We start from the raw sequence: 25751 nt of genomic DNA on the forward strand, positions 1-25751 counted from the left end.
GTTTTTTCCTTCAGCATAAACAAAAAGTCATTCATTCATTCATTCATTTACAGCTAGGGATGACACGAGCAAGTAGGAGGCTTTCCAGGCTTTTTCCGCAGCACAGGCCCAGCGTGTGCCAGGCCCGGAGCCAGGAGGCCCGGCCGGGCCGCGCGTCTGCAGCTACCAGGACGCAGCACGGAGACACGCGTGCTCAGCGAGGGCGGAAAGCGCACCACCGCCAGCAACTGTGCCCAGCCTCACTGGGCTCAGTTCTTCTCCAAGGCCAGCTCTTTGGCTTTTCCAAGACACCAGCCTTGGTGGCGCCTCTGTCGCCACTGGTACCAGTTTTCCTGAACACGCACTGCCGCGGGTCTGGCGGCCTGCCGTACAATTCCGCGTGGCTTGCCCTAACCCAAAAAGCCATGTCGAGCTATGAAATCGGCTCGAGAAATTACCTATTAAAAAACAAATTGCGAACAGTCTCCTGCACTACATACTAGCCATTAAACGTCTTCTGAGCTATCTCCAAATCCACACGTGCACACAGATGAAAGAGGGAAAGGTGAGTGAAGTCCCTACGCAGCACCCCGTCCCTGCTCATGCTCCCCACCGCAGCCGGCGGCAACCACGGCGGCCAGCGCCGCGCCCCCCGCCCCGTCAGCAGCGCACCGACCTGGGGCCGCGCCGAGGGCGCTCCCGCTGCAGAGCACGGCGCGCCGGAGCACGGGGGCGGCCATGGCGCCGAGGCCGGAGGAGGCGGGCAGCGGAGCGGAGGGGCTGCAAGCGCCCCGCCCCGCGGGCTCGGCCGGGAAATGGCGGCGGTGCTGGCGGGCGGCTCCGGGCGGGCAGCGCGGGAGGTGGTGCGGCGCTCGGCGGTCCGCCCGCCTGCCTCGGGCGGCTGGGGCTGCGCGCCCGCAGGTACCGCGGCTTGTGCGGCGGGGGTGGGTGCCGGGATGCCCGGGCGGGGCGCGGGGCTGCCCGCTGTCTGCGGAGCTCCGGAGTACTGCAGCTCCCGGCAGGCCCGCCCGCCGCTGCCAGCTATGTGCCTGACGGGAGCTGTAGTTGCTGAGCGGGTGCCCCGCTCGGCGCGGGGTGTTGTGGCGGGGAGCGCCGCGGATTGTGCTGTGGTGGACAGGCCGAGCTGGCGCAGCAGAGGTGCACCCCGGGGAGAGACGGCGTCACAGAATCGGTGCAGCAATCACATAATGGCCTAGCTTGGAAGGGACCTTAAATATCATCCACTGCGAGCACCGTGCCGTGGACACACCTCCCACTAGACCACATTGCTCAGAGCCCCATCCAGCCTGGCCCTGAGCCTGTCCAGGAATGCTAGATCCACAGCTTCTCTGAGCAAATTATTCCACTGTCTTACCACCCTCTCAGTAAAGAATTTCTTCTTCATCTCTTACCTAAACCTGTTCTCTAATCAAAGCCAATGACTCCAGTAGAAGGCCATTCCCACGTGTCTTAGCAGTACATGCCCCTGCCTACGTTCTGCTCCTGCTCTCTTGCAGGCCCCACTGAAAGGGTGCAGTAAGGTCACCCCAGAGGTTAGTGTTAGTCAGCATATCCCCTGCTTGCTACTGTCAGGATAGGACATTAAAAAACAAACCAAAAAAACCCCAAAAAGCAAGCAAACAAACAAACAAACAGAAAAACAACAAACAAATAAACATGCAGATTCATAAATGTGTATCTTTTCTGGGAGGATGACAGCCTTATGCATACGCTGGGATTCAGAGATAAGGAAAAAGGGGCGCATGGAAAAGAGGTGTATGGCAGAGTGCTCCCCAGCCTAGGCCCTCGCAGGGCTCCTGTCCTGCTGTGCCAGCAGAGCTGAAAGTTTTGCTCAGGTTGCACCTCTGTTACATCCCTCCGAGACATGGAGACCCCTCTGTCTCAAATGCCCATCCCCTTCAGGGACTGGCCATGTAGAGGGTTGCAGTGTGCCTGAAGCTAAGCAGTTTGGTTGGCTGAGTTCTCTGGGATAGTCTGCACCACCTGCACATGCCAGCTCTCATATCCATCTCCCTCTTTTTTCCTTGGCAGTCCCTTTGGTTTTGAAACATTTCTGTAACACTGCAAGTATGTGTCTAAGGAAGCAGTACAATTAATCAAATTGAATTCAAGAAAAATAAAATTCTGCTGCCCTAATCTCTCTATTGACACTGACAACTGATTGTCCATGATATGTGATGCACTAGTCCCACCCCAGGCACCAGCATGATTTCTGCACCAGCTTTGGAGAGGCCCATGACAAGAATGGTCTTTCAGTGTTAGACCAACAGAGGTCTGTGGGAAGGAAATGGCAGTGTAATACAGGTCAATTTCATGCTGAATAAAATGTATTTGATTACCATTGGAACTGTTTCAATTAAATTTAATGGATAAATGTGCCATTTAATGGCTTTTTTTCTTCAGGTTTTATGAAGCGTGTCATTATCAAGCTTCACTTGCTTTGAAAACGAGTGGTTTTATTTACATGGCCACTTACGTTTTCCTAGGGATATGCAGAATGAGAATAAACAACCTAACTCAGTTCAATACTTGCTCTTGTGCTTTCGTGGTTAGAATAATTCCTTATAAGCCAAAACCTTAAAATATTAGATTGTAACATTGTAATCTGTTATTGTGACTCTCTGTTACTAAGCCAGTGGTTTCAAATAAAAATCCTCTGGACACCTGTTTTTGTGACAGCCAAAACTTGTCAAATAGCTTTTGCATGATGCTTGTTTTAAAGCAGCTTGCAATACAGTACAGTTAAAGTCAGCACCCAAAGTTAATTTTGACATTCAATTTTGACAGTCACACTCAGTGGCTGTCTTACCTCTGACGTCTGTACAGCAACAGAACATTACTAGGTCTCCAGAGTGTTACTACAATCCAAATAATACACTTGTTGTTTTTATAAATTAAAAAAATACGTTTTCTGTGACTTCCTACTGCATTTGGAACTTCCAGAATGTTTAATTTTATAGTAGCAAGGACAGCACTTGTGGAGTAAGCAAGTTGTGACACTAGTGAACTGTGGAAAAACAAAGGAAAACAAGGCAAATCATTATAAAACTGTAAAGGAGAGAGCAGGAATTTTGTGCAGAATCTTCTTGTACCTGGCTTAGTGGAGAGGAATGTAGCCTCTAGTTTTTCTTTTGCACATCCAATAACTAGATACTTCTTCATCCTTGTACGCATAAGCTCTGGAAAGCTGTGACATATTATTTGGGTTATTTTATCAGTGTTGCGAGTAACTGCAATTTTTGCAGTCTGTTTTTTAGTGTCCTATCCCAATGGTCTGGCATCACACAGTTGTCTGTAATTCATACGTGCTAGGTTCTGTACTATTAAATCATACAGTGTAACATAAAACCTGACCTTCCTCTTTTTTTCTTATGGCAGGGAAGCGGTATCTGCTAACAGAAGAAGATATAAAGTTACAACAATTTCAGCAGATGAAGGTGGCGATTAGAAATGAGCTTCATGGCAATAAAGGTATACCATTTATTTCACCACTTTAGCATGAGTCTTAGGAAACAGGCAGTCAAAGTCATAATAATATCATCAATTGACCTCATTTAAAGAAACAAATTATGTCTTCCTCTTGCATATATTTTGTACTTAACATTGTTGGAAGATCTGAGTCTTTGTAGAATTAAATGTAGTATTAGTTATGCTGTGTTGAGAAGCTTTCATGTTTGTAGGGTGTTTACACAAAACCTGAAATGTTTGTGCCCTCACTTTTCCACCTTTGTTAGATAGTCTAATAGAAAAAACTATTTCAGTCTACAAACCTTGCTTCAAGTATAATATCAACACAGAAAGTTAACACACAGCTAAATAGTTACCTTACTATCCAGACAAGGGCTTTCACAGTAATTTTTTTTTTAATTTGCTCCCTAAATTTTGTCAGCATCTTTTAATTTTTTTTTTTGCCTAACATGAATTCTCAGTTGTACATCTGATTCCAAATGATATATGCTACTCAGAATATGAAAAACAAATTCCGGTTTTCCAAATTAATGTAGGGGCAGGATCAATGGATTTTTTCTGATGTTGTCATGCTGTTTAAAATATATACAAATTCCTTTATTTTAGAAACATATGTATAAACATGAAGCTGCCCTTATTATTTAAGAAAGCAATGTAAAACTTCTGGTTTCTCATGCATGGGTGTGCTAGTGATACAAATTGACAACTGTTCCAAAAGTTGTAGTTAATTCTAAGGCAAGAAGAGACAAATAATCAGATCTAGTTTTATATAACCCACTCTTCTGGGGCAGAGAGGGAAGTGAAATCATCCTGATATTTTTTCTATATTAAGTAGAATTTAAATTGTGCAGGTATGAGTCATAATATCGTTATATTTTGCTGGGATAATGATATACTCATGTTGTAATTTATTCATCCTGTACTTGAGAAACATTGAAATTTCTGCTTGGGGTCAATCATTTCTGCTAAAGCAGGTTAGTAGAAGCCAAATATTTCACTTTATAGATCACAGTTGACCTTCTGGTTTTGTGCAAACTGAATCCTTTGAAAACTAATGAAAACATTGTTCCAAGTGCTTATTTCTCTGTATGTGTGTGTGGTTTCTGTATTGAGTGTTTAACGTTATACTTGAAAGATGAAAAGAACTATGGCTAGTAATAAACTTTATTTAGAAATTTAGGGAAATTTTTATACAGAATATATAATACCTATTATTTATTGTTGTTGTGAGGCAAGAATTAACTACAATTACCTTACAGTAGTTACAATAGTTATACTATTAGCTACAGTAGTTATACAGTTAGCTAGAATAATGTAAATACAGTTCAGATGCCAAATATTTTTGAAATTCCTGCACACCTTTGAACACATTACAGCCATTATATGTGCATTCTTGTACATATGCAAGCCATTGTCTGGCTTCACAGGCTTCAATTCTGCACCTCAGTCTTGTGTGAGGACTTGTATTTATTTGCATGTTGCCACAGATGTGTATTAAGTCACTGTACACATTGTTCTCCGGGGTGCCTACTTTGCACCTCTTGTGCAGGTTACTAGCTTGGGAACAGCAGCAACCAGCTGCTGTAAAAAAGTTCATTTCCCAGCCCAAGATGCTGGCAGCACCATGAGAGGAATGGAGCTGCTAGGTGGTACATGTGCTTTTAATCTTGTGTATATCTGAGTCAGAGGCTTGAAATTACCAGCTGAAGGACTGGTCTTTCTGCTTGCTTTGTTATAGGAAAATGTGCTGGATAGAGAACCCTCTGTTTTGGAGTAGAAAGGTAGCAACTCCAAGTTTATGGCTATTTAAAGAAATAGGTAGATTATATATGAAAGTCTTTGTGTGTTCATCAGGTGTGAAGGAATTTAAGTCTTCTGTCTGAACAGTATTGAGTAGAAGTTCTTATGGTCATTTGAATGCTGAGTGGAAATGGTTTTGTTTGCTTGCTTGCCTTTTAGAAAAAGAACATAAAATGTCACAAAACTTTGTTCCTTGTTAAAACTTTTGCATTACCTCATATGCTCCATAGCATATATAGTGAAGTTAAGTTCACAGTAAGCATCTCCTTGGTTTTCTAAGTCTGACATGACTTCATGGGGACATATTGGCATGCTCATCTGTTAGAAGTTTTATGCCGTTTTCTTGGTGAAAAAAAACGAGAATTCTGCTTCACTGAGTCTCCATGTTTCAGGTACTAAGTATGTAATGCAGGTAATGGAATTGTCTATAGACTGCTGCTGTATGTGTTTTATTTTCAGATCAATATTTTAAAAATATTAAAGAAAAACTAAAGAAAGATGGAATCATCCTCAGAAATGAATTAAAAAAATTGCTGCATTTATGTCAGAATTCATCTGATGTGGAACTAGCCAGAAAAATTATTTACAGGTATTTTTAACAATCCAGGTAACTCTCTTTTCTGTTTTTATCTTTTTGCTTTTATTAGATCATTCCAGGCTATGTCTGCAGTTGAGGTCTTGCCCTAATTGCAATATGCATAGGTAATCCCTTAATTTAAGGCTGTATTTTTATTTAAGGACTTTGGACCTTCCAACCCTTTGGAGACTCTCAGGTCAAAGGAGAGTTAAGCTATGGGAGCGAAGTGGTGCCCTACTGTATGGTGAACCAGAGAGAAAAATTGTCCCACAGCTGCAAGGCAGAGATGTTCTGGGGCATCCCAGCCAAGACATGCCTGGTTATAAACTGCCCTGCAACCAGTAGTCAGCAGCAGTAGGTTTTGTGAATGGAAATTTTCCTAGTAAGTATGATATAGGGACTTAAAGAAAAAAGTGAAATGCTTTAAGGTTTAGCAGTTACTGCTGCTAAAATAAACTGCTGCCACTTCCTTAGCAGTTGTTCCATGTACAGAAGGTAAAGTAGCTCAGAATTTTCAAGGCAGAGACCCATTCTATTATTTATTTAATGAAGGTTACTTTATTGGTAATAAAAGAGATTATTTATTACCAGTTAATTTATTTGTTTGATCAAAACAATAATTTTCCTTGAAATTGATTTCCTGTTATCTATATATCTTTGGCTGCAGCTAGGAAAGTGTGCCTCAGTCATTGCACCTACAGATCTTGCTGTCTATTTAAAGCTGTTCTCCTTTGGCAAATTCCATGCCCTGTGTGATTAATTTTTTAATCTTCCCAATAGGTACCATGAACAGAATAGAATCACAGCCTTACATAATTTTAAATTTGGGCCACTCTTTATGAGACTGTGTTATGAGCTAGACCTTGAAAGACCTGCAGTAGAACTTATCAAAGATCAGGTAATCCCCCTGTATATATATTAAACATATTGCTGATCTTATTATTAGTCAGACATGAGTAATGGTATGCTAGACATGAGCCTTGCATGAGCTGGTAGACTTGAACATGTGTTGCAGTAACAGATATATTTGACATTAATTTAGGTGTGCAGATTACATGTTTTTTTATGTTAACATAGTAATTAAATGTTAGTTTGATTGGTAACTTTATTTCTGTGTAACTGTATCATTTGAATAAAATTTAAATAAAAAGTATTGATGAAAGAATAATTACTTAAAGGAATACAGCTGATGCACGTTTTCCTGCATCTTGTGTTGCATTAAATCATTCTTGGAAATGAGCACTTGTAAGTTTTTCTGTGGTAGTCCTCTGAAATTCCTTGGATTACTTGCACCAACGGGTTCATCTTGTTGCTCTGTACTTCAGTTTCTCTATGAACACTGTAGAGGTGGTATGATACTCAACAGCTCAGAAATTTGGCCATTTTAGTGCTGAAGAAAGTGAAGGACTTGTTTCTGAGCATTTCTAAAATTCTGTGTGCACTATTATGCAAGATAATAATCAGGTCCAGTGTGTGCAATAATGTTGTGACTTCAAAAATCTCTGGCAGCCAATGAAAATCTCACTGATACTAATTCATTAAGGCATGAGATATGTCTAGCCAGAAACTGGAGAAGTCTTACTACTATTCTTAAGTTAGGCATGTATAAGAAAGTGTATATGTAGTTTCTATTATGGTTTGAGTTTTTTTTAATTGAGATCTAGATCATTAAGATGGGAACTGCTGTACTTATAGTAAGTGGTCCATAGAGGTTGAGTACCACTTCTCCAGATTCTACTACAGAAACTCAATACCTCTGATATATTTTATTTGTCTATTCCCAACATGCACTGTTGGGAATAAAATTTAATTCCTTTCTCTTCTAATACTGTTACCATCATCACTTATGCTCTTGTGCTGATCATTTGATATTGTGATTAGCAAAGATTCATTCCATTTCATGGTGGTGGTACTTCACTCCAAAATATACTGTTCATAAGCTGCAAACTGTCAGTGATTTCTGCTTCCATTGACTAAGAGGTCATTTAAAAAAATAGGATAGTGGGACTCTCGAGGAATTTTCTGTTTAATTTTAGTGACCTTTTGACCATAATGAGTCACTGGTATTTTAGACATCATTTGACAGAGAGACAGACAGGCAAGGAACCCAGAGAGTTAAATGCTGAACTTGTAAAATCAGACTTATTCCAGTAGGAAGACCTGTTAAATGCTGTGCACAGTAAGACTTCACTGTCCTGATTTTTTTATGCTTGCTCTATTTCCTCTCCAGAATTTGCATGGTTTTTTCTCAGACAGTACATCATTCCATATTTTGATGACTATGTTGTTTAAAAAGGGCCATTTTGAAAGTAAGTACTGTATTTGCTAAGGAAAATTAATTTTGGGGAGGATGCTTCTCACTGTAAGTGGTGCATGTGTGTGTATATATATATACACATATATATATTGGCTGATTGGCTATGGTTTTAGATGGCCAAACATTGTGCAAATAACTGTAGATGTGAATGTGTTGCATTGTAGTGTGTAATAAAAATGGAAGAGCCTAAGAGCCTATTTGTTTCATATTCCCCACAGAATTCTTGCCATTCAAGTTCCACAGAACTGTTGTTATCCAAGAGAGCTTTTTGCCCCAAACCTCTTCACTGAACTGTTACTTTTCTTTGCTTCGTTATTTCCCATAGCATTTTTTCTTCTCTGTTGAAAACCTGGTTTATGTGCGCTTTGGAATGTTAATTTCCTCAACGATTTTTTTCTCCATTTTGCATTTGTGTCAGAGCAAGGAAGAGTACCTTTTCACTTGTGTCCTCTCTCAGAGTGGCTACTGTAGTGTAGAAATCCAATGCTTCAAATCAGTTTGGCCCTATATGAAGACAAGGAGAAATCGTCTGACCTAACTTAAAAGACTTCCCATGAGAAAACCTTAAAGCTTTTCAAGCAAATCCCTTTATTTGATATTTGTTGAACACATAACAGCTGGTCTCTTAACATTTGGCAAATTTGAGTCCAGCAGTTGTCCTAAAAGTTGCAACTTGGCCACTGCAAAAGAAACCTAGATCAGCACCTAAACACCAAACCAGAGGACACAGTCTTAAGTTGCATCAAGGGAAATACAGGTTGGATATTAGGAAAAAGGTTTTTACAGAATGGGTGGTAAAGTATTGGAATGGTTTGCCAGGGGAGGTGGTGGGGTCACTGTACTTGGGTGGGTTTAAAAAAGGATTGGATGTGGCACTTGGTGCCATGGTCTAGTTGAGGTCTTAGGGCTGGGTTGGACTCGATGATCTTGAAAGTCTCTTCCAACCTAGTGATTCTGTGATTCAGCATTGTGAAATGGATCATGTGAGTTAATGAGGAGATGCTATTGTAGTTTGCCTACAGTGGTGAAAGCTTTCTGGGCAGTTAGGAACAATGAGGGTGGCTTTTTCAAGTGTACAGAATTTTGTTTTAGATTTTCATATAAAAATAATGGAGGAATAAGGCCATGTGCTGGTGTAAACTGAAAACCCCCTTGCTAAATTGAAAGAGATCCAAATGACTGTGCATTAAACTTTTTGAATTTTTTAAATAAAAAATTTCAGTTTGCATTCATATTTTCAAATAAACTTATTGAACTCATACCTTATTGATTTGTTTCTTCTTTTCAGTTATGAGAGGTACTGCCTTAAATATATGAAGGGAGTAACACTAATATATTTTTGATAGGTGCTTTGGAAGTTCTGGTCGAAATGAAAAAACAAGGTATACCTTTCAACAAAGAAACCTATCTACTTGCAGTTGCAATATGCTATAAACTGGTAAGTATTATGAATGAAGAAGTGTTTAAAATGCCTTCTCTGTCTCTTCCTTTAGATTTTAAATTTTGGATGTTTTTGGGTTTCCATAATTTCCCTGTCATGATTTTGTATCTAGTGCAAGTATTTTAAACTTATATATGTAAGTCCTAAGGTGCTTCATCGTACCTGATATGGTGTAAATACATTGTTTCCCATACAAACTAATGTGACAAAGAAAATCTCTAAAAAGTTGCATGGACATGAGCATTAAGAAACAAGTTTAGTACAGCCTTTGATTACCTTAGAGTATTCTTTCCCTGTGATGTTTGCATCTCTTCAGACAGTATGCTGTGCTTCAGCCTCAGTATTGGTTTTATAGTCTCATTTCCTTACGGCATATACATGATGTGTTCTATTTGCCAGACATCCCCCATCCATTTCTCCCCTCGCCTTACAAGCAGTCTTGTAATTTCATTTCTGTAATTGTACACAAATTTGGCAAGGAATAGAATTGTAATCTGTTCCCTACATGCCTGATGAAAAGGGACAGCTGAATGGAGAAAAGAAGCAGAAATTAATGCCTTTAGGTAAACAGACAGCCCCTTGAGCTTACCTGTATGTTTAGCTCAAAGAAAAAGAGCATGAGCATGGTAAGAAACTAGAATACTTCAGTTATATGAGTGTTTTCTTGGAACTTTTTCTCTTTCATAGCAAAGTGAGATCCCAGAACTTTTTTATTTTGATCTTCCTCTCCAGATTTGAGTCAGTTCTGCAGTACCCTTTTCCAGACCCCTCTCTAGGTCAGGAAAAGGGTATTGAAATTTTAATATGAATCTTCCCCAAACTTATTTGGAAACTCTTCTTCCATTTCCTCATCTTTTATAAAGACACTCGCTGGGGAAAAAATTATACCACTAGACTAAACTTCCTCAGGTTTCTCAGTTAACCATACAAGGAAACTGAGTGCAAATGTGATAACAAGGACATAGCCTAAAAAGGTACCTCAGCAGCAGTTAATGTGATTTTTCTGAAATTCTCGGTTCCAATGAATTTAAGCTGCCTTTAGGTCTGTTGTAGCTTCTTTCCTAAAATGCTTGCACGTTTTTTTAGCATGGTCTGCAGTTAGAATGCTGGGATCCGAGGTATGTGCTACAGGAATAGGTTCCCAAGGCTTCTTTGTCTTCTAGTTCTAGCCCTACATATATTTTCAACAGAGAATCTGGCCCATTATTACTATTGATGAAAAGAGAGGGGGAGATGATTCTACTCTGTCACCTGGTTGGGTTGAATAGTTACAATAAATTTGTGGGGCTTTTCACTAAGGTAAGATACTATCAATAGGGAAGTAAGCTGTAGTAACCCTTTATGCACTAAATAGGATTAGGTGGAGCTCTTTAAAAGCTTAATCTATTGACTCATCTCTTAGGAGGAGGAGGAGGAGGAGGAGGAGGAGGAGAAGGAGAAAAGGTAAAGCTCAAACTTACTTTTTCTCATGACACAAGATAAGACGTGTCAGAAAAAATCTTGAAATTGTCTTCAAGATGTAGTACTCAAATAATATAAATAACAGTATTGGTATCATTAAAAGCGTTGCTGGATTTTTACCATTCTTGGTTTCTTTTGAATAACCTTGCCAGAGACCAGTACAGAAAAATGTACAAGGCTTAAATTCAGATTATTTCCAGTGGATAAACAGAGGAATTAATGTTTAATCTTTGCACAAAGGTGTTTTTGAGGTCAACACTGAAACACTTCTGGGATGGTTTAAGTCTCTGTAAGGCACTGTGATATTCTGAGGTAACATCAGGAAAGAGCTGTAGGCCTTTTGATGATAACAAAGTATTTATGTAATAATAATCAATCCTCTGATCAAAATGTTTCTAAATTTTCAAGGAAAATATTTTGAACCATATTTTGCAGGAAGACACTATGAATACTAGGAACAGAAATCAACACCAAATCTGAGGACTCTTATCCATATTGGTGGTACCAATTGGTGTTACCAAGCATTCCCGCTGCCAGCTTTTAGGTTTGACAGATACTATTTTGTTTGGGGTCCAGTCAGTTCCACTTGTGATTTCCACTCTCCATTGGTTTGGAGAGTCAATAGTTTGAGAGGTAGCACACAGCTTAACTCATTGCCATTTAGTATTGCCTGTTGAAAATTCCCTGCAATAATGGAAACCTTCTGTGTTGGAAAAAGGCAGATGTCTAAACTGTAATATTACATTATATACTTTCGAAGCATTTTTCAAAAATTAATCCTTAAGAGAGGCTAAAAATGGCTAAATGTTCAAATTCATTAGAATTCTTTAGTGGAATGGTACTTAACAGTTCAAGCTTAAAAAATGTTGATTTTGAGTAAGTATCTAATGTAGCTTTTATAATTAAGTAACAACAAAAATTAATATTCCTTCCTGATTTAGAAATTATTTGAAGGTGAAAATGAAAATATCTGTTTGTTTAGGTTTGTTCTGCTGTTTCATCTGTTGCAGAAGCCCAAGTAGTTAGGGCAAGGTGTAGTTGTTAAAATAACAGAAGTTACTTTTACCCTCCTGTGACCTCTGTCACTTTGAATATCATATTTTTATGTTGTGTTTCTCAAAAAGAGCTGCACAGAATCTGCTTGGTTGGGTTCAGATACATACTGCCTTTGTGATTGTACAGTATGTTGACTTCTGAATACTTTCTGAATGTGATGGTAGGTGCTTATAGTCCTTTCAGGTAACTATAAAAACAAGCACAACTTCCTGTGATATTTCTATGCAGGGCAGCCCAGAGTCTTCCAAAATCTCTGCGAGACTGCTTGAAGAAGCACAGCTAAAAGGTGACACGTTACCACTGCGAGCATACTGCTTTGCAATGGCAGCTGCTCTCAAGCAGGTATGGTCTCTTTGTTTTCAGTTGTGCCTGGGTCTCTGTAGAGAGATACTCTCTAGTTTTGTTGTAGACAGGTAGTGAAAGGAAGCTAACATGGAGAAAGCATAACTGTGTAATAGCTTCAAGTATTGGAACTTTTAGTCTCCTGAAATAGTAGGATTATACAAATTGAATATGGAAGTTTCTAAATGCAAACATATGTCTTGAGTATAATGCACACATATTTTGTGATAATACTATCTAGAACATCAAAAAATTATAGAGTTAGGCCAACAGGTTAGGTGTCACCATGGATCTAGTCCTGCAGATACTGCTACTTAGTGGTAATTTCCATTAAATAGAATTAAGATGATAATTTAAAGTATTTGTACAATCATCTCTTTTAAATGTTTGTCTTGGGAGGAAGACTCAAAGGCTTTGATATGTATTTCACTACTGCCAGGGAGGTGGAATTTCTCCACAATATGTTTCTACCTGGGGAAGTTTTGCTTTATCTCATATGCCTAAGTACTGGTATGAAGAGGCTCTGACACTGCACAAGGTGAAAAGTGCAGCAGAAGAATAACTATTAGGAAATTCTAAAGTTTGGAATAAAGTTTGGATTTCCTCTGCCATTAATTTGTGTATGCAGGTTGGGTATGTCATTAACCTTCTCTGTTTCATGTTAAAATAGAAGTCAGAGACACTGGAAGTGCTATAAATTTGTTCTTACAAATTTGGATGAATGGAGTAGAATTGTTAAAAGTTTCTGTGCGCTCTGTGGTCTTTTTTGCTCTGTCTGTGTGAATGGAGACACTGAAAAACAGCATCATTGAAATAAATTTATTCATGTGTACAATGGCACCATAATATTCTTGTTTTGCAAATGGAATAATGCTCCACGTTACATTTAATTGTTATTTAAGCTGAATGAATTTTGACAGCACTCTTTGCTGTAAGAAAGATGTTTCTTGATCCCAAGTAACATTGCTTGGTCTAGTAAATGTCAGTGTAACATTTAATGTCTATTCAAATCAGTTGATGACATAGATACAGTATTGTAAATATGTATGTCCAAAAGGTTAGAAGGGCTGGGCAGGGTAAATACACAGACTAACATATGCTGCACTTCATTACTCAGACATGTGTGGAATGGAGCTTGTGTGTAAACCTTCCATCCTTTAGGTGATCTCATGCTCAGTGGTGGTTACATGTGACAGACCCACACAGTACTAAAGAGCCAGATGACATGGGAACTCCAGCATGGGGTGTTTTGCAGGCTGGGTGCTGTTTGGTGTCTATGGGTCTTGGTAAAGGGGTTCTACATGTGATTTATTGAAGAATTGTTAAGGACTGTTGTTTTTCTGTCATTGTGCAAGTTTCTGACACATGTGTGACTATATTATTTATGATTCCTTCCAGAACGATGTAACACAAGCCAAATTTTACTGTTCCCAGATAATGAGAACAGAGAACAAACTATACAATAATCTTAAAGTAAGTATGCTTGCCTTGTATTAAAATTTTGCAGAGTATGCTACATTGGCCAATAAACTCCCAAGTTCAAAGTAATGTAAGACCAGCCTCTTACTAGCACAGGCATGTGTTTGTAGTGTTGCTGAGCTTGTTTTTCAGCCAACAGACAATTTCTGTCAGTTGGATGACTTACATTTTGAACTGTTAACAATCTCCACCCACTTTTTAAAATCACTTCCTGCCATAGGTGGGAAGGTAAAGTAGTCCAATCCTACATGTGTGAGCATAGACCCATGAACAACTTCTAGCTAAGATTTTTGCTTTCTAGCTCCAAAAGATTTTAAAAACCCAGCTCTAAGTAAATGCTCTGCCCACTTTAGGCCTCCTTCAGCCCTGCACACTATATCTGCATGTGCACATACAACAATTTTTTTCTTTAGTTGTGCAGTCTACAGTCTGAGAGAAAGTCTGCATGTGCATGTATAAGTGACCTCTAAACTATGGTAAAAACCACTTTATTCAAGAGCAGGTAGTGCAGCTCCATCAGAGGAGCTCTGTCTCAAGCCTCACCCTTCCTTTCCAGGTCCCACCTGGTAAAAAACCCCAAACATTTGAAGAAATTGATCATTCCATCTCTTTCTTTGCAACGGATGGATTTTTCTCAGTGCACTGTCTGGAAATGAATTTTACTCAGCTTTGCTTCATGTCTTCCTGAAACACTTTTGTAAAAATTTGCATTCTTATGATATGTACTGTTTGTGTGGTTTGTTTTTATTTTATTTTTAAGGTCCTTGTCCAGCTCAGATCTGGCTTGCTAAAAGAAGTAATAAATACATTAGAGGCAGCAGTGGAAGTAGATACACCTCCCTTTGTGAAAAGAACTGAGTTTTCTGAGCAGGTGGTAAGTATACAGTGATGAGAGAAGGTTCATGGTACTGAGCTGAGCTGTGACAGTGGTGGCTCTCCTACAGGACTTAGGTGCCTGAGTTCACCCTGCTCTAGTTGTTTGGGTTCTGGCGCATGCCGAGGCCAAAGCAGCTGGCTGGCTTCCTCTGCTCTTGATCAAAACACTTAGCTGTTAGCTTCATTTTTTATTCTGGATCTTGCTTCTAGAAGCTCATGTTTCATCTGAATGTAGGTGACCCTTTCCCTGGTGGAGTTAAATGATTTAATCCCTTGCCTCCTATGCTATTTTCATTTCATATGAAATGAGAATAAAGCTTCTGGTAACAGTGATATTGTTAGGTTGGTGATATATATGAAAGACCTATAATGCTATACAGGAAAGTGTGATAAGGGAAACAGTAGCTTTGCTATTTAACTATATGTTACTTTGAAAACTGATTTTTACAGCCTTGAACAATAAGAAGGCTTTCTGCCGAACACATATGAAGCCCTTCTCAGTTTGTCAGCATTTCTGCTGCTTTTCCTGAAGCTTTTTTAGTATTTAATTTTGGATATGCCTATAAAGCAAGACATTTTAAGACTGTGTTAATAATTAAATACTTAGTCTTTCACTGCTGCATATGAAAAAAATTAATATGCAAAATAATAAATATTAGGAGAAGGGGAGGGCCAACCTTTCAAAATATAGCTGATATATATTAACTGCTGTGTTGAAAAGAAATTCTTTAAGCAGCATTTTATAAAGTCATTGCAATAAACATTGCATGTGTTAGTGTTGTATTTTGACTTTGTTTGGGAAATATTTAGCTGCCAAAAGAAGACTAAGCATTAGTCCTAGCTGCCCCTTTCTACAAGAGTTTATTGATAATAATATTTTTTAAGGGATTTACCTAACATTTGAGCTCATACTCTTGTGTATGGCAAACAGAACTTCTCGGTATTCTATAGTCTGAATTTTATGGATTTGTACTGTAGTGTGCATTTACAAAGATACAGCATAATAATTAAAATTGTGCTGATCTGGAAAGTAGATTCCAGGAAGCAATTATGTTTCCTGGATTTAAATAGAAAATAATCGTGTTTGTCTGCACTAAGATTGAAAATAGGATTGTACAACTCTGAGGAAGTTTTAAATCTAATAAACTCTCTTTAATAGATAACCAGTGCCTTTCTACCATTTTGTTGTGATGCATAATGTACTTTTTATAAAATCATCATGTTATGAGTCATTGCCTTAGCCACCTATCTTACACTGTGTGCTTTTTGGTTTTTTACTATGAGTTATTGCTTTTCTTCAGTGTGGTGGTAGAATAAGAGCTCCACTTGCTGAACTGTAATATGTCATTTTCTCTTCCTTAGCTGGCTACAGTCAGGGAAAAGATGGAAGAGAGCCCTGACCTTTCTGTCAAATTAAGAAATATTTATATGAAACTACAAGCTTCAGGACAGATAACCATGTGCACACTGGAGGACATGCTTTTCCAGATTCCTAGTTCAAAGAAGACCACTGCAAAGGTTTTAAATCAGAAACAATTGGGCTGTCAGGGTACTAATCCACTTTGGTCAAATCTGTAGTTGGGATAGCTCAGTATTTGATGCCAAACTGAACTGCTGATAGTATCTCTTATAATCCAGTTTCAAATAAAATGTCTTTTCCCTTTTTACACAGTGAGAGTTTTTAAGTTGTTTGTATAAAATTTCATTTTAAATACTGATCATGTAGCTTCCATGTTTCAATTTTGATCCTAAAAACAAGCTGCAACAGTGGGTATTTGTGTGTTGTTCAGAAATGGGAGTGATAGAAAGATTTGACTTTTTCCTTAGGCTTTTGTATCAGAATTTTCCTATGATAAATATTTTGGAAGTGAATGGATGCAAGTGAGCAAAGCAAGCAAAGTGTTACGAGTATCTGACCTGACTTCTGTGGTTCATGAGAAGAAAATTTGGTCTTCATCAAGTTAAATGTTCTGACTGAAAGGATAGAGGCAGGCAAGAGTCTAGAGCATGGAAGGGCTTGAACTGTTAACTCAGATCTGTCAATCTCAAGAGAATCAGGGGGAAGCATGCATCTTTTGTTCACTTTAATATCTTTTTCTTCTAAAGAAATATATTAGCATTTTTTTTCCTATCAACTGGGATCATGGAAATGCCATGGGAATTAGCGTGGTAACCAAGGGGTTGTTTTCTCACTTGAAGGAGATTCCTGATCAAAAGTCACTCTCAGAGTGAGTGACTGCACAAATTGCTTTCTTCTCATTTTCTGGTATTAAGAATCCTAGGATAAGCCAATCTTGATGCAAATTTCCAACTAAGTCATAAAAAGTTTTTTAGAGCAATTATGATGACATTTTTAGCTATAATTACACCATCTGCATACTTTACCCTATTTTTGGATTGAAAAAAAAGTACAAAGAAGCCTTTCTTTGTCCAGCTTTAATGAATCTAGATCAAATGTGCTGGACTCTAGCATTAAAAAGCTGTTTGTGTCTGTGAGTGCTGTGTACCCAAGAATCTGAACTCACTCACCATCCAGAATAGAAGGAATTGGAAACAGATATGCCTTGGCTAACATTCATGTGCCTTTGGGTGCCTTTGCATGTGAAGTGATGAACACATTGATAAAAGAACTTGGCAGCCTTGTGAACTGACAGCTAGGTGGACCTCAGCTTGATACTTGCCAACTTGGGCTGCATTTTCTCTCCTCTACCTTCTGTTTATTTATTTTGTCTCTGCCCCACTCAAGCAAAAGTCACGGCTCAGAGTATATTTTCTGTGAATGAATATCTGCATCTGTATCACTGAAGGCATTGAGACACGGAAGAAACAAGAACCCATCCATGCTTCAAAACAATGTGGCTTCAGGCAGTGGGATGTTGCCTTCTGAAGCTCTAGCTCTGTAACTTATTTCTTTTGCCACAGTGTGTCTTGTTAATATTTAAAATGTACAAAAACTGTTACAAAGTAGATGGAATTTCATGCAAGTGGAAAATAATATGAAGTGTGTATCACACTTCTGTGCATTGTGTGTACCCTTTTTATGATCGGTGGCATAAAGTACTACATACATTAATCTAAAAACACAGCTATTACTTTTTCTGTAATATTGTGTAGTATGTAATTCCACATGTAGTTTCCTTTCATTGAAAATTCCTTCAACAGATGTAACCCTTGAGAAGTTCTCAATCTTTTCTCCACAAATAAATTTGATATGATATTTGTAAAGGTTGCTTGCAGTGTAGCAAGGATTAGTGGTAAAAAAAATTAATTACTGTTCAGTTTACTCTGTTTGTATGGACAGGAAAACTGTCTGGTGTCATCCAGTACAATTGGGACAGCTGTTCGGTGTTGAAAGTGTATAAATGTCACATTTTTAAAGGCCATCAAAGACAGTTTGACCCATTTAGCTCTGCATAGCAAATAAATAAGGTCAGTTCTGTTTAATTTCCTAACTTGGCACTTTAAAACTTGTATTAATTGCAAGAAGTTGTAATGTCCTAGGACTGCACATGTGTGCTTGTTAATTCTAATCAGAATTGTTTAGCTTCCTAACTAAGGCTGTATCCTACCTGCAACTGAAGTAATCATAACCTCTATTAAAATTGTCAAAATATTTGATGTTTTCCATTTTTTTTTTCTCTTGACTACTTGTTTTCTTGAGGTTCTTGTTTTCTTGGGGTTTATTTGTAAGTTGATTTTTTCTTTAGAGAAATAACATCATTGTCTTGAAAAAAAAGGAGATGCACTTAGCTAGCAGTACTTCAGAAGAAAAGGAAAGCAGGGACTTAAGATTAAAGGATAGGTTCAAAGAAACACACACAAAATTCAGACAATTCAAATTAGAATATTGACTGTTGCTCTAGAAGTGTTGTAGAAGACTGTTAACATTTTCCCTTAGGGAAAAAAAAAGCTGGGAGGCATAAGGTAGTTCTAATATTTATGCAGCTGATTTCCAGCTAAATCTAATTTGTGTCATACAAGTACCAGAGTCTGTTATCTGGGTAATCTTGGATTTGGGTGATTATTTATGGATTCATCTTTAAGTGCATCAAGATTCACACTGACTTTTGTGTTGAAGAGTCTTCAGTCTGATGCTTAGTTGAGTGTGTTTAGGTGCAGTTGAATCCTGGTATCCCAACACCCAGGATCAGGAACCCAAGCTCGTCTAAAGATAAGCAAATACTTAGGGGTTTTGCTGGATTAGAATGGCTGGAATGTCAAGGGCTGAGTTGCTAGACTGCTCTCATGGAGAAAGCCTCAGAAAATAGGATGAGTAACAATTCCATTGTTGCTGGAATTGATACTCAGTTTTTATCAATGATGAACCTTGAACTCAAAAAGAAACCAACATTCTCAAAATAATTTTTTTAATTATTTTAAATAATTTTAATTTAATAAATGTATTTATTTGTTTATTCATTTATTTATTTTATTATTTTAATTTATTTTTAACAATCTGAAAAAAACCCCAAGGCATTTACATTTCAAAGTGAATTGCTGCAATTTTTTTCTCTAGGCTTCACAGCAAGAGATTCTGTAGGAAGTGCTGCTTAATGTTTTATGTGTTGTAAGTAGCTATGGTGAGGATCTGAGAGCTCTTTGGGGTATCTTGTGTGGAAAAGGATTGCTCTTTATCATACTCAGATGTTCTTCTTCCAGTAAAATGAAACATGGGTTTTGTGCATCTCCTTGCACTGCAGCAGCCTTTTGGAACAGTGATCCAGGAGACAGCAGGTGGCGTTTCTTGACCATACTCTCCTGCCAACATTATTTCCAGGGACGGCCTGCAGTGCCACTCGTGTAAGGCTAGAGCAGAGTAAATTGTTTGCCCTATATTTAAGATGTGCCATCTTAAAATGGAAAACTCAGACAACAGAAAGGTGCCTCGAATTGTTAGTAATTGTTGGTGATGACTGCAAACCTAGAGATTTACAGCACTTACTTTGAAATTTACAGCATTTATTGAAATGTGATCTTTGTCAATGATCACAGTACAGTGTGTACAGTATTCTGTGGAAATCCTAATCAAAGACCTGTTAATGTTGTTTCTTGTACACCAGTGACAATTGTAAGTTCTTACATTGCTATACCTTTAAGAGAATGTTGAGTTTTAAAAGCATTCTTAATTGAGTTTTAAAAGCATTCTTAATTGAGTTTTAAAAGCATTCATTTTTACGTTCAAATAGGATCTGGATTGCATGCAGTCTTCAAAGGACTGACATTCCTCTGCGGTAGATGCTTCTGCATTTCTCCATGTTTGTTGTTTTTCATATTTCTTTCCACAAACATCTTGAGTCTTGGTGAGAAAGGTTCACCTCTTTTGTGCTTCTCTCAAGTTAATTTTCTTGTTCAACATGGTAGAAAGGAAGGTGAAAGGGTTAGTCATTGCAGGAGAGCTCAGGAATGTTTTCAGGCCTCAAGAAGAGCATTCACATATTTAAGGAACCTTCTGAACAAGTTTAAATAACATGAAGCAAAGATTTGTTTGAAGTTTGCAGCAGTATAGAAAGCAGGCAGACCTACCATGCAGAGGTCTAAAGATACACAACTTTGTTTTTCTTTTGGGCTTTTTTTCAAGGTTTCTTCAGATTTCCATCCTTCTAAAAATTTTTGATTGTGAAATAAAAGACTTGTTTGCTTGTTTTTAAATTACATCTGTTGTGGCTCCTTGTCTGCCCTTCTACTGTCACATTCTCCTTAGAATAAGTTTTTAAAAGAAGATGTCATTCAACACCTTCATCTTCTGTTTCTTTTAACCTGCTGTTCATTTACAGCACTTTGGACTCAGCAAATGTCTGGTTGCCTACTTGCAGACTACTTTTTAAGTAATTTCATTTTCGTGTGAATGATAAATTTAAGCAGCAAGATGAACTAGGGAGACTTAAAACTGCTACTGGTACTACTGGTCCAATGCTTTGTAATGTGAAGTATAGTGCTATTTTCTTACCTATCTCAGCTTGTGCTATTGAAGATGGCTGGCTGTAGACCTTCAGGGGCTTTTGTTGAGTCTTTATGCAGTTGTCTGGATCTCCTAATAATTCCAGCAGCATGTGCAGTAAAAACTGAGATAGTCTGACTTACCAGCTCTCCAAGCAGAGATGCTGGTCTTTTCCAAGTACAGATGCTCTAACTGTAAACCCTTGTGTACCATCAAATAAAGTCAGCTTTGAAGTTATTGTGCCATGCAGCAACTCAAAATAAATGAAGGAGCACTGATACTAGAGGGAAATTGGGTTAGGCACTATGCACAGAGATGGGTGTATGGGATCAAAGTCAGCTGGGTCTGAACCTTGTATCTGCATGAAGGGTAGAAGCCCTCTGTTAATTAAAGGAGACTCCTTCCGATGGAGATGGAGGCAGTAATCCAGCAGCTAGTCTGGAACGTGTGGAGGTGCTACTCAGGCTTGTTTATCCTTTGGATTTTTACGCTTTGCTAGTCTTCCATGTGGGCACCTGAGAGCAACCTGGAGTGCATTAGGCATGGCTACACTTGAGAGGAAAGTAAAGGGCAGGTGGAACAGATGATGTCTATCAGATCCGGACCAGGAGAGAGGAAAAAGTCTAAGTAGACTAAGCGTAACAGTGTGTCAAAGCTTGGCTGCATAGCTGGTTTCACAGACAGGCTTTTGGCTTCTGTGACCACAGCCACAGAGAGAACTGGTTGGGGTGTGCTTGACAAAGGGAGTCTTGCAAACAAGCTTCCTAACCTAGTGAGGGTGGCTGTACATGAGGTATGCCAGGAAGGGTTACCATAACATGGAGGGAACTGAGGGCACTAGAGAAAGTGCAGCTGAACCTGGCAAACAGCATGACAGGGAAGGTTCTCTCACTTCCCTATTAAAGCAGTGCAACTTGGGACCCATCTCGAATGCTTGTACACAAATCTATGAGCATAAGGAATAAGCAGGAGGATTGTGTATACACAGCTGTAGATCTAAGACCTTGTTAGGGTTATGGTGATGCAGCAGGATAGCTCTCATGACTATAGTGCTGCAGTGAAGGGATGCAGAAAAGACCGGGTGGGTAAGCATGGTAAAGAGGAGAGGTTGAGCTCTGTACAAAGCAGGTATGTGGATTTTGCCTTGGGACAGGTGATGAGTGAATAGTAAGCATTTGGGTAAGGATCAGAGGACAGACAAGCACAGGGATGCTTCAATGGTTCTCTGCTACATCCTGCCTGATAAAGAGGGTGTGTATGTACATTCTTTAAGCAGCTGGAGAAAGTCTCAGTCACAGACCTCGCTGGTTCCTCTCTGGACCTTAGTCACCCTGTTGGGAGGATAGCATAGCTGGACAAAATCAGTCTAGGAGATTTCTGAAATATACTGAGGTATCTTAGTCCATGTGACAGAGGAACGGGTAAGGGAAGATGCTGTCTTGAACCTGTGACTCATAAATATACAACAATTGCTGGATTGTGTAAAGGGCAGCATTGTTTGCTGCAGTGACAATGATTCTTGTGGAGTGATGAGTGTGCAGTTTAAGATCCTGAGAGTAATGTAGATCCAAAACTTCAGAAGAGTAGGTTTTGGCAGGTTCAGGGACTTACCTCCAGGTTCCTGTAGGAAACTGTTCTGGAAGGAAAATGTCTGGGGTGATATGATTGATCTTCAGAGGCAACATTCTCAGAGCACTGGAATGATCTGTCTCAATGTGTATAAAGTCAAGCGAGCTGGCAAAGGGCCAGAAAGAATACAGAGCTCCTGACTGAGCTTAAACACAAAAAAAGACGCACACAGAAGATGGAAATAGGATAGGGTTACTGAGGAGGAATGCGAAGACATTGCCTGTCCATTCAGAAATTAAGTCAGGAAAACCAAAGCTTAGTTGCACTTAAAATTAGCAAAGAATGTGAAGGATGGCAAGAAAGGTCTTTTCTGAGGATATTGGCAGCAAAAGAAGGTTTGAGGAGATTGTGGCCCTACAGGTCAGTGGGACGGGGAGCTAGTGACAAATGACAGGGATAAGACTGAGGCACTCTGCCTTTTTGCCACCACTTGGCAGAGGAAGAGAGGCTGAGACAAATGTGTTTGCTCACTCTTGAGAAGAGAAGGCTTAGAGAAAACCTTATTCCTGTCTACAGCATCCTGATCAGATGACAAAGAGATGGAGCTAGACTGTTCTAAGAAATGCATGAAGATAGGATTGGGCACAATGGCCACAAGTTGAAACAGGATATTCTGGTCAGGTACTGGAATAAAAGTTATCATGAGGGAGATCAAATACTGAAAGAGTTTACCCATAGAGGATGTAAAATCTCTGTTCTTGGAGGCCTTCAAGAGTCACCTGGAACCTGGACCTGACCCTAAGAAACTTGAACTAATTAGACCTGCTCTGAGCTGGGCTTTGGAGGTCCATTTCAAACTGAATTGTTCTGTTATACACCTGGATGACCTACTGACTATCCTGTCTTGTGAGAAACAAATGAAGATTTCTTATTCCCCAAACAACCATGGTGTAGCTGTCTTATATACAATTATACAAAAAAGATTCTCTTTTTAGTCTCTTTGATACTGAGACTAGTGATTACCTATCCTGGCCCCAATGCTGACTTGAGATGTCAGGGTTATGAGTTACAATGGAAGTTCTGGACTCAAACCTAGCCACTCTGTTTCCCCTTTTATACCAGAATATAGCAGTGCAAATTCCCAGATCATATGACAACCATGTGCTCTACAAATAGTCATGATGATAGCTAGTCTGGCTAATTCCACTACATTCATTCCAGCATACTGGGATTTATACTTGCAGCAATCTGCCCCTGTATCTACTCCAGCACCTGGCTCAGAAAAGAAATTGCTATCTTAGTTTACATTAAGGTGTTTTTTTCAAGGTTTATATTCTGGATAGAGTGTAAGTTGAACTTTTTGAGTCCAGTTTCCTAAGTTGCAAGCTAGTCCTTGTTTTCAATTTCTATGCAGTTGAGGGAAGTTTGTGGAGTTTCTCTCCCACTGACCTGTGAGCTGCTTGAAGAGAGATTAGGGCCTTCCCCATATCCAGCAGAAGCTGCATCATCAAAATGAAATATAAAATCACCAGTCATGTGGCTGCTAGGTAATTCAGGCTAGGAAATTTTCACATTTACTTTAAGAACTGGACATGTCTTGCATTAGGAGTCTTGGCAGCACCAATCTTGATGGAAAATTTTAGAAAAGAATATTGGAAAAGATAACTTAATAGTAATGGTTGAAACAGCTGAGTGAGGATTCCCATGGCTTAACCCCAGCCAGCAGCCAAGCTCCATACAGCTGCTCACTCACTCCCTTACCAGAGAGATTGGGGAGATAATTGGAAGGATGAAAGCTGGAGAACTCATGAGCTGAGAAAAAGACAGTTTAATAGGGAAAGCAAAGGCTGTGCACACAAGCAAAGCAAAACAAGGAATCCACTCACTGCTTCCCATGAGCATGCAGTCCCATGGCAGTTCTCTAGGGGAGCAGGGCCCCATAATGCAAAATGGTTACTGGGGAAGCAAATGCTATTCCTCCAGATGTGTCCCCACTCCTCCTTCTTGTCCCCACTTTATACACTGAGCTTGGTGCCACATGGTCTGGAATATCCCTTTGGTCAGTTTGGGTCACCTGTCCTGGCTCTGTCTCCTCCCAGCCTGCCAAGCACCCCCAGTCCCTCTCCAGTGTGGCTGTACCAGAAGCAGAAAAGGCCTTGGCTCTGAGCAAGCCCTGCTCAGCAGTAACAAAAACATCTTGTATTATCAACCCTCTGTTCAGCACAAATCCAAAACACAGCCCCATGCCAGCCACTGAGATGAGAATTAATTCTACCTCAACCCAAATCAGCACACCAAGTAACAACTACCTTGCAATTATTCCATCCATAAGTACTTACAAGTGTTCTAACACTTCTTTCAGCTTTATGACAGTAAATGAATCTTGCTCTAGATGGCAAGATTTTAATAATGGGGTTTTTTTTTTATCGCTGACTTAATTGTTAGAAAGAGTGGTCTTGCAGTCTTTTCAGCCACCATGTGCTGCAGAACTGGAGACAGAGAGTCCAACATGTTAGAACAGAAAAGAGAATTAGTTCACAAATTCATTTTCCATAATTAAAAAAGTCCTACGTTTATGCTTAAACATGAGCAAAATAGTTTGGGAAACTTTTCATCCTCCTTCTCTACAATACCATCACTTGGGGAGGGGTAAAGGGAAGGGAGGAATAAAAAGGAGAAATAAAAGGCAGAGACATTGTTGAGAACTTCTTCTTTATGTTTGAAGCTTTATCAGTTCTCATATCAGAATGACAGAAAAAGAGAACTGTGATGGAGAAAGGATGATACATCTACAGAATTGCCGTAGTGGTTAGGTACTTTTAGGGGAAATTCAGACCACAAAATTTGCTCTGCTGCACTTTTACTACCCTTTGGAAGGGTTTAATATTTGTAAGCATTAGCAAATAAAAGCTTTGAAACATTTCTCACAAAATGTCCTTGAATTTAGGAAAGAACCTGCAGTGTCTGTTACCCTAATGCAGCTCTTTATGAGCAGCCACACATATGAAAACATCAGCATGTCAAATTTCAGGCCTGAGAGTTTACACCACATGTATCTTTACATGGGCTCAATGGGTCAGACTGCAAGGCATTTCTCCCTTGAGCTGTCTGCTGCAAGTCATGCATGTCAGACTGCAAGTCATGCATCTTTATCTTCTGTGCATTTCCAGACAAAGTAGTTTCCTACCTTGAAGAATGTGATGGGAAGAGTGTGGTATCTTGTAATATTCACATTACCAAAGACAGTTCTAGATTTTTCTTTTCTTTATATGTCTTCATAACTAACTTAGTGAGACATCTATTTTCGGTTGATTAATTTTTTTTTAATAAACTAATCACTGAACTATAGAGTAATTTACTATGGGAGGGATTTCTGGATGTCACCTTGTCCCACCCCCCATTACATATCAGCAGAGGCTAGCATGAA

General features: G+C 39.3%; 2 protein-coding genes across 3 annotated transcripts in view; one reads left to right on the top strand and one right to left on the bottom strand.

Annotated features, from left to right (window-relative positions):
- Positions 1–786, bottom strand: part of MRPS27 (mitochondrial ribosomal protein S27) — a 42915-nt gene extending 42129 nt beyond the window's left edge. The window contains exon 1 of the mRNA XM_071425158.1: positions 656–786. Within this exon, the coding sequence (XP_071281259.1) occupies positions 656–719 (64 nt within the window). The 5' untranslated portion in view covers positions 720–786. The remainder of the gene's footprint in view (positions 1–655) is intronic.
- Positions 207–18430, top strand: PTCD2 (pentatricopeptide repeat domain 2). 2 transcript variants are annotated; one of them, XM_071425160.1, is made up of 10 exons: positions 207–544; positions 3379–3471; positions 5728–5857; positions 6626–6743; positions 8076–8154; positions 9509–9600; positions 12349–12462; positions 13861–13935; positions 14702–14815; positions 16180–18430. In XM_071425160.1, the coding sequence occupies exons 2-10, from the start codon at positions 3432–3434 to the stop codon at positions 16393–16395; spliced, it is 978 nt and encodes a 325-aa protein (XP_071281261.1). In that variant the 5' UTR covers positions 207–544; positions 3379–3431; the 3' UTR covers positions 16396–18430. The 2 variants fall into 2 exon arrangements, with proteins under 2 accessions (XP_071281261.1, XP_071281260.1); XM_071425159.1 differs by lacking the exon at positions 207–544 and adding an exon at positions 766–900.
- Positions 18431–25751: the final 7321 nt, after the last annotated feature.

The sequence above is a fragment of the Agelaius tricolor genome, unplaced genomic scaffold, assembly GCF_023055355.1.
Source record: "Agelaius tricolor isolate 1412-34295 unplaced genomic scaffold, bAgeTri1.0.p SCAF_4, whole genome shotgun sequence".
NCBI lineage: Eukaryota > Metazoa > Chordata > Aves > Passeriformes > Icteridae > Agelaius > Agelaius tricolor.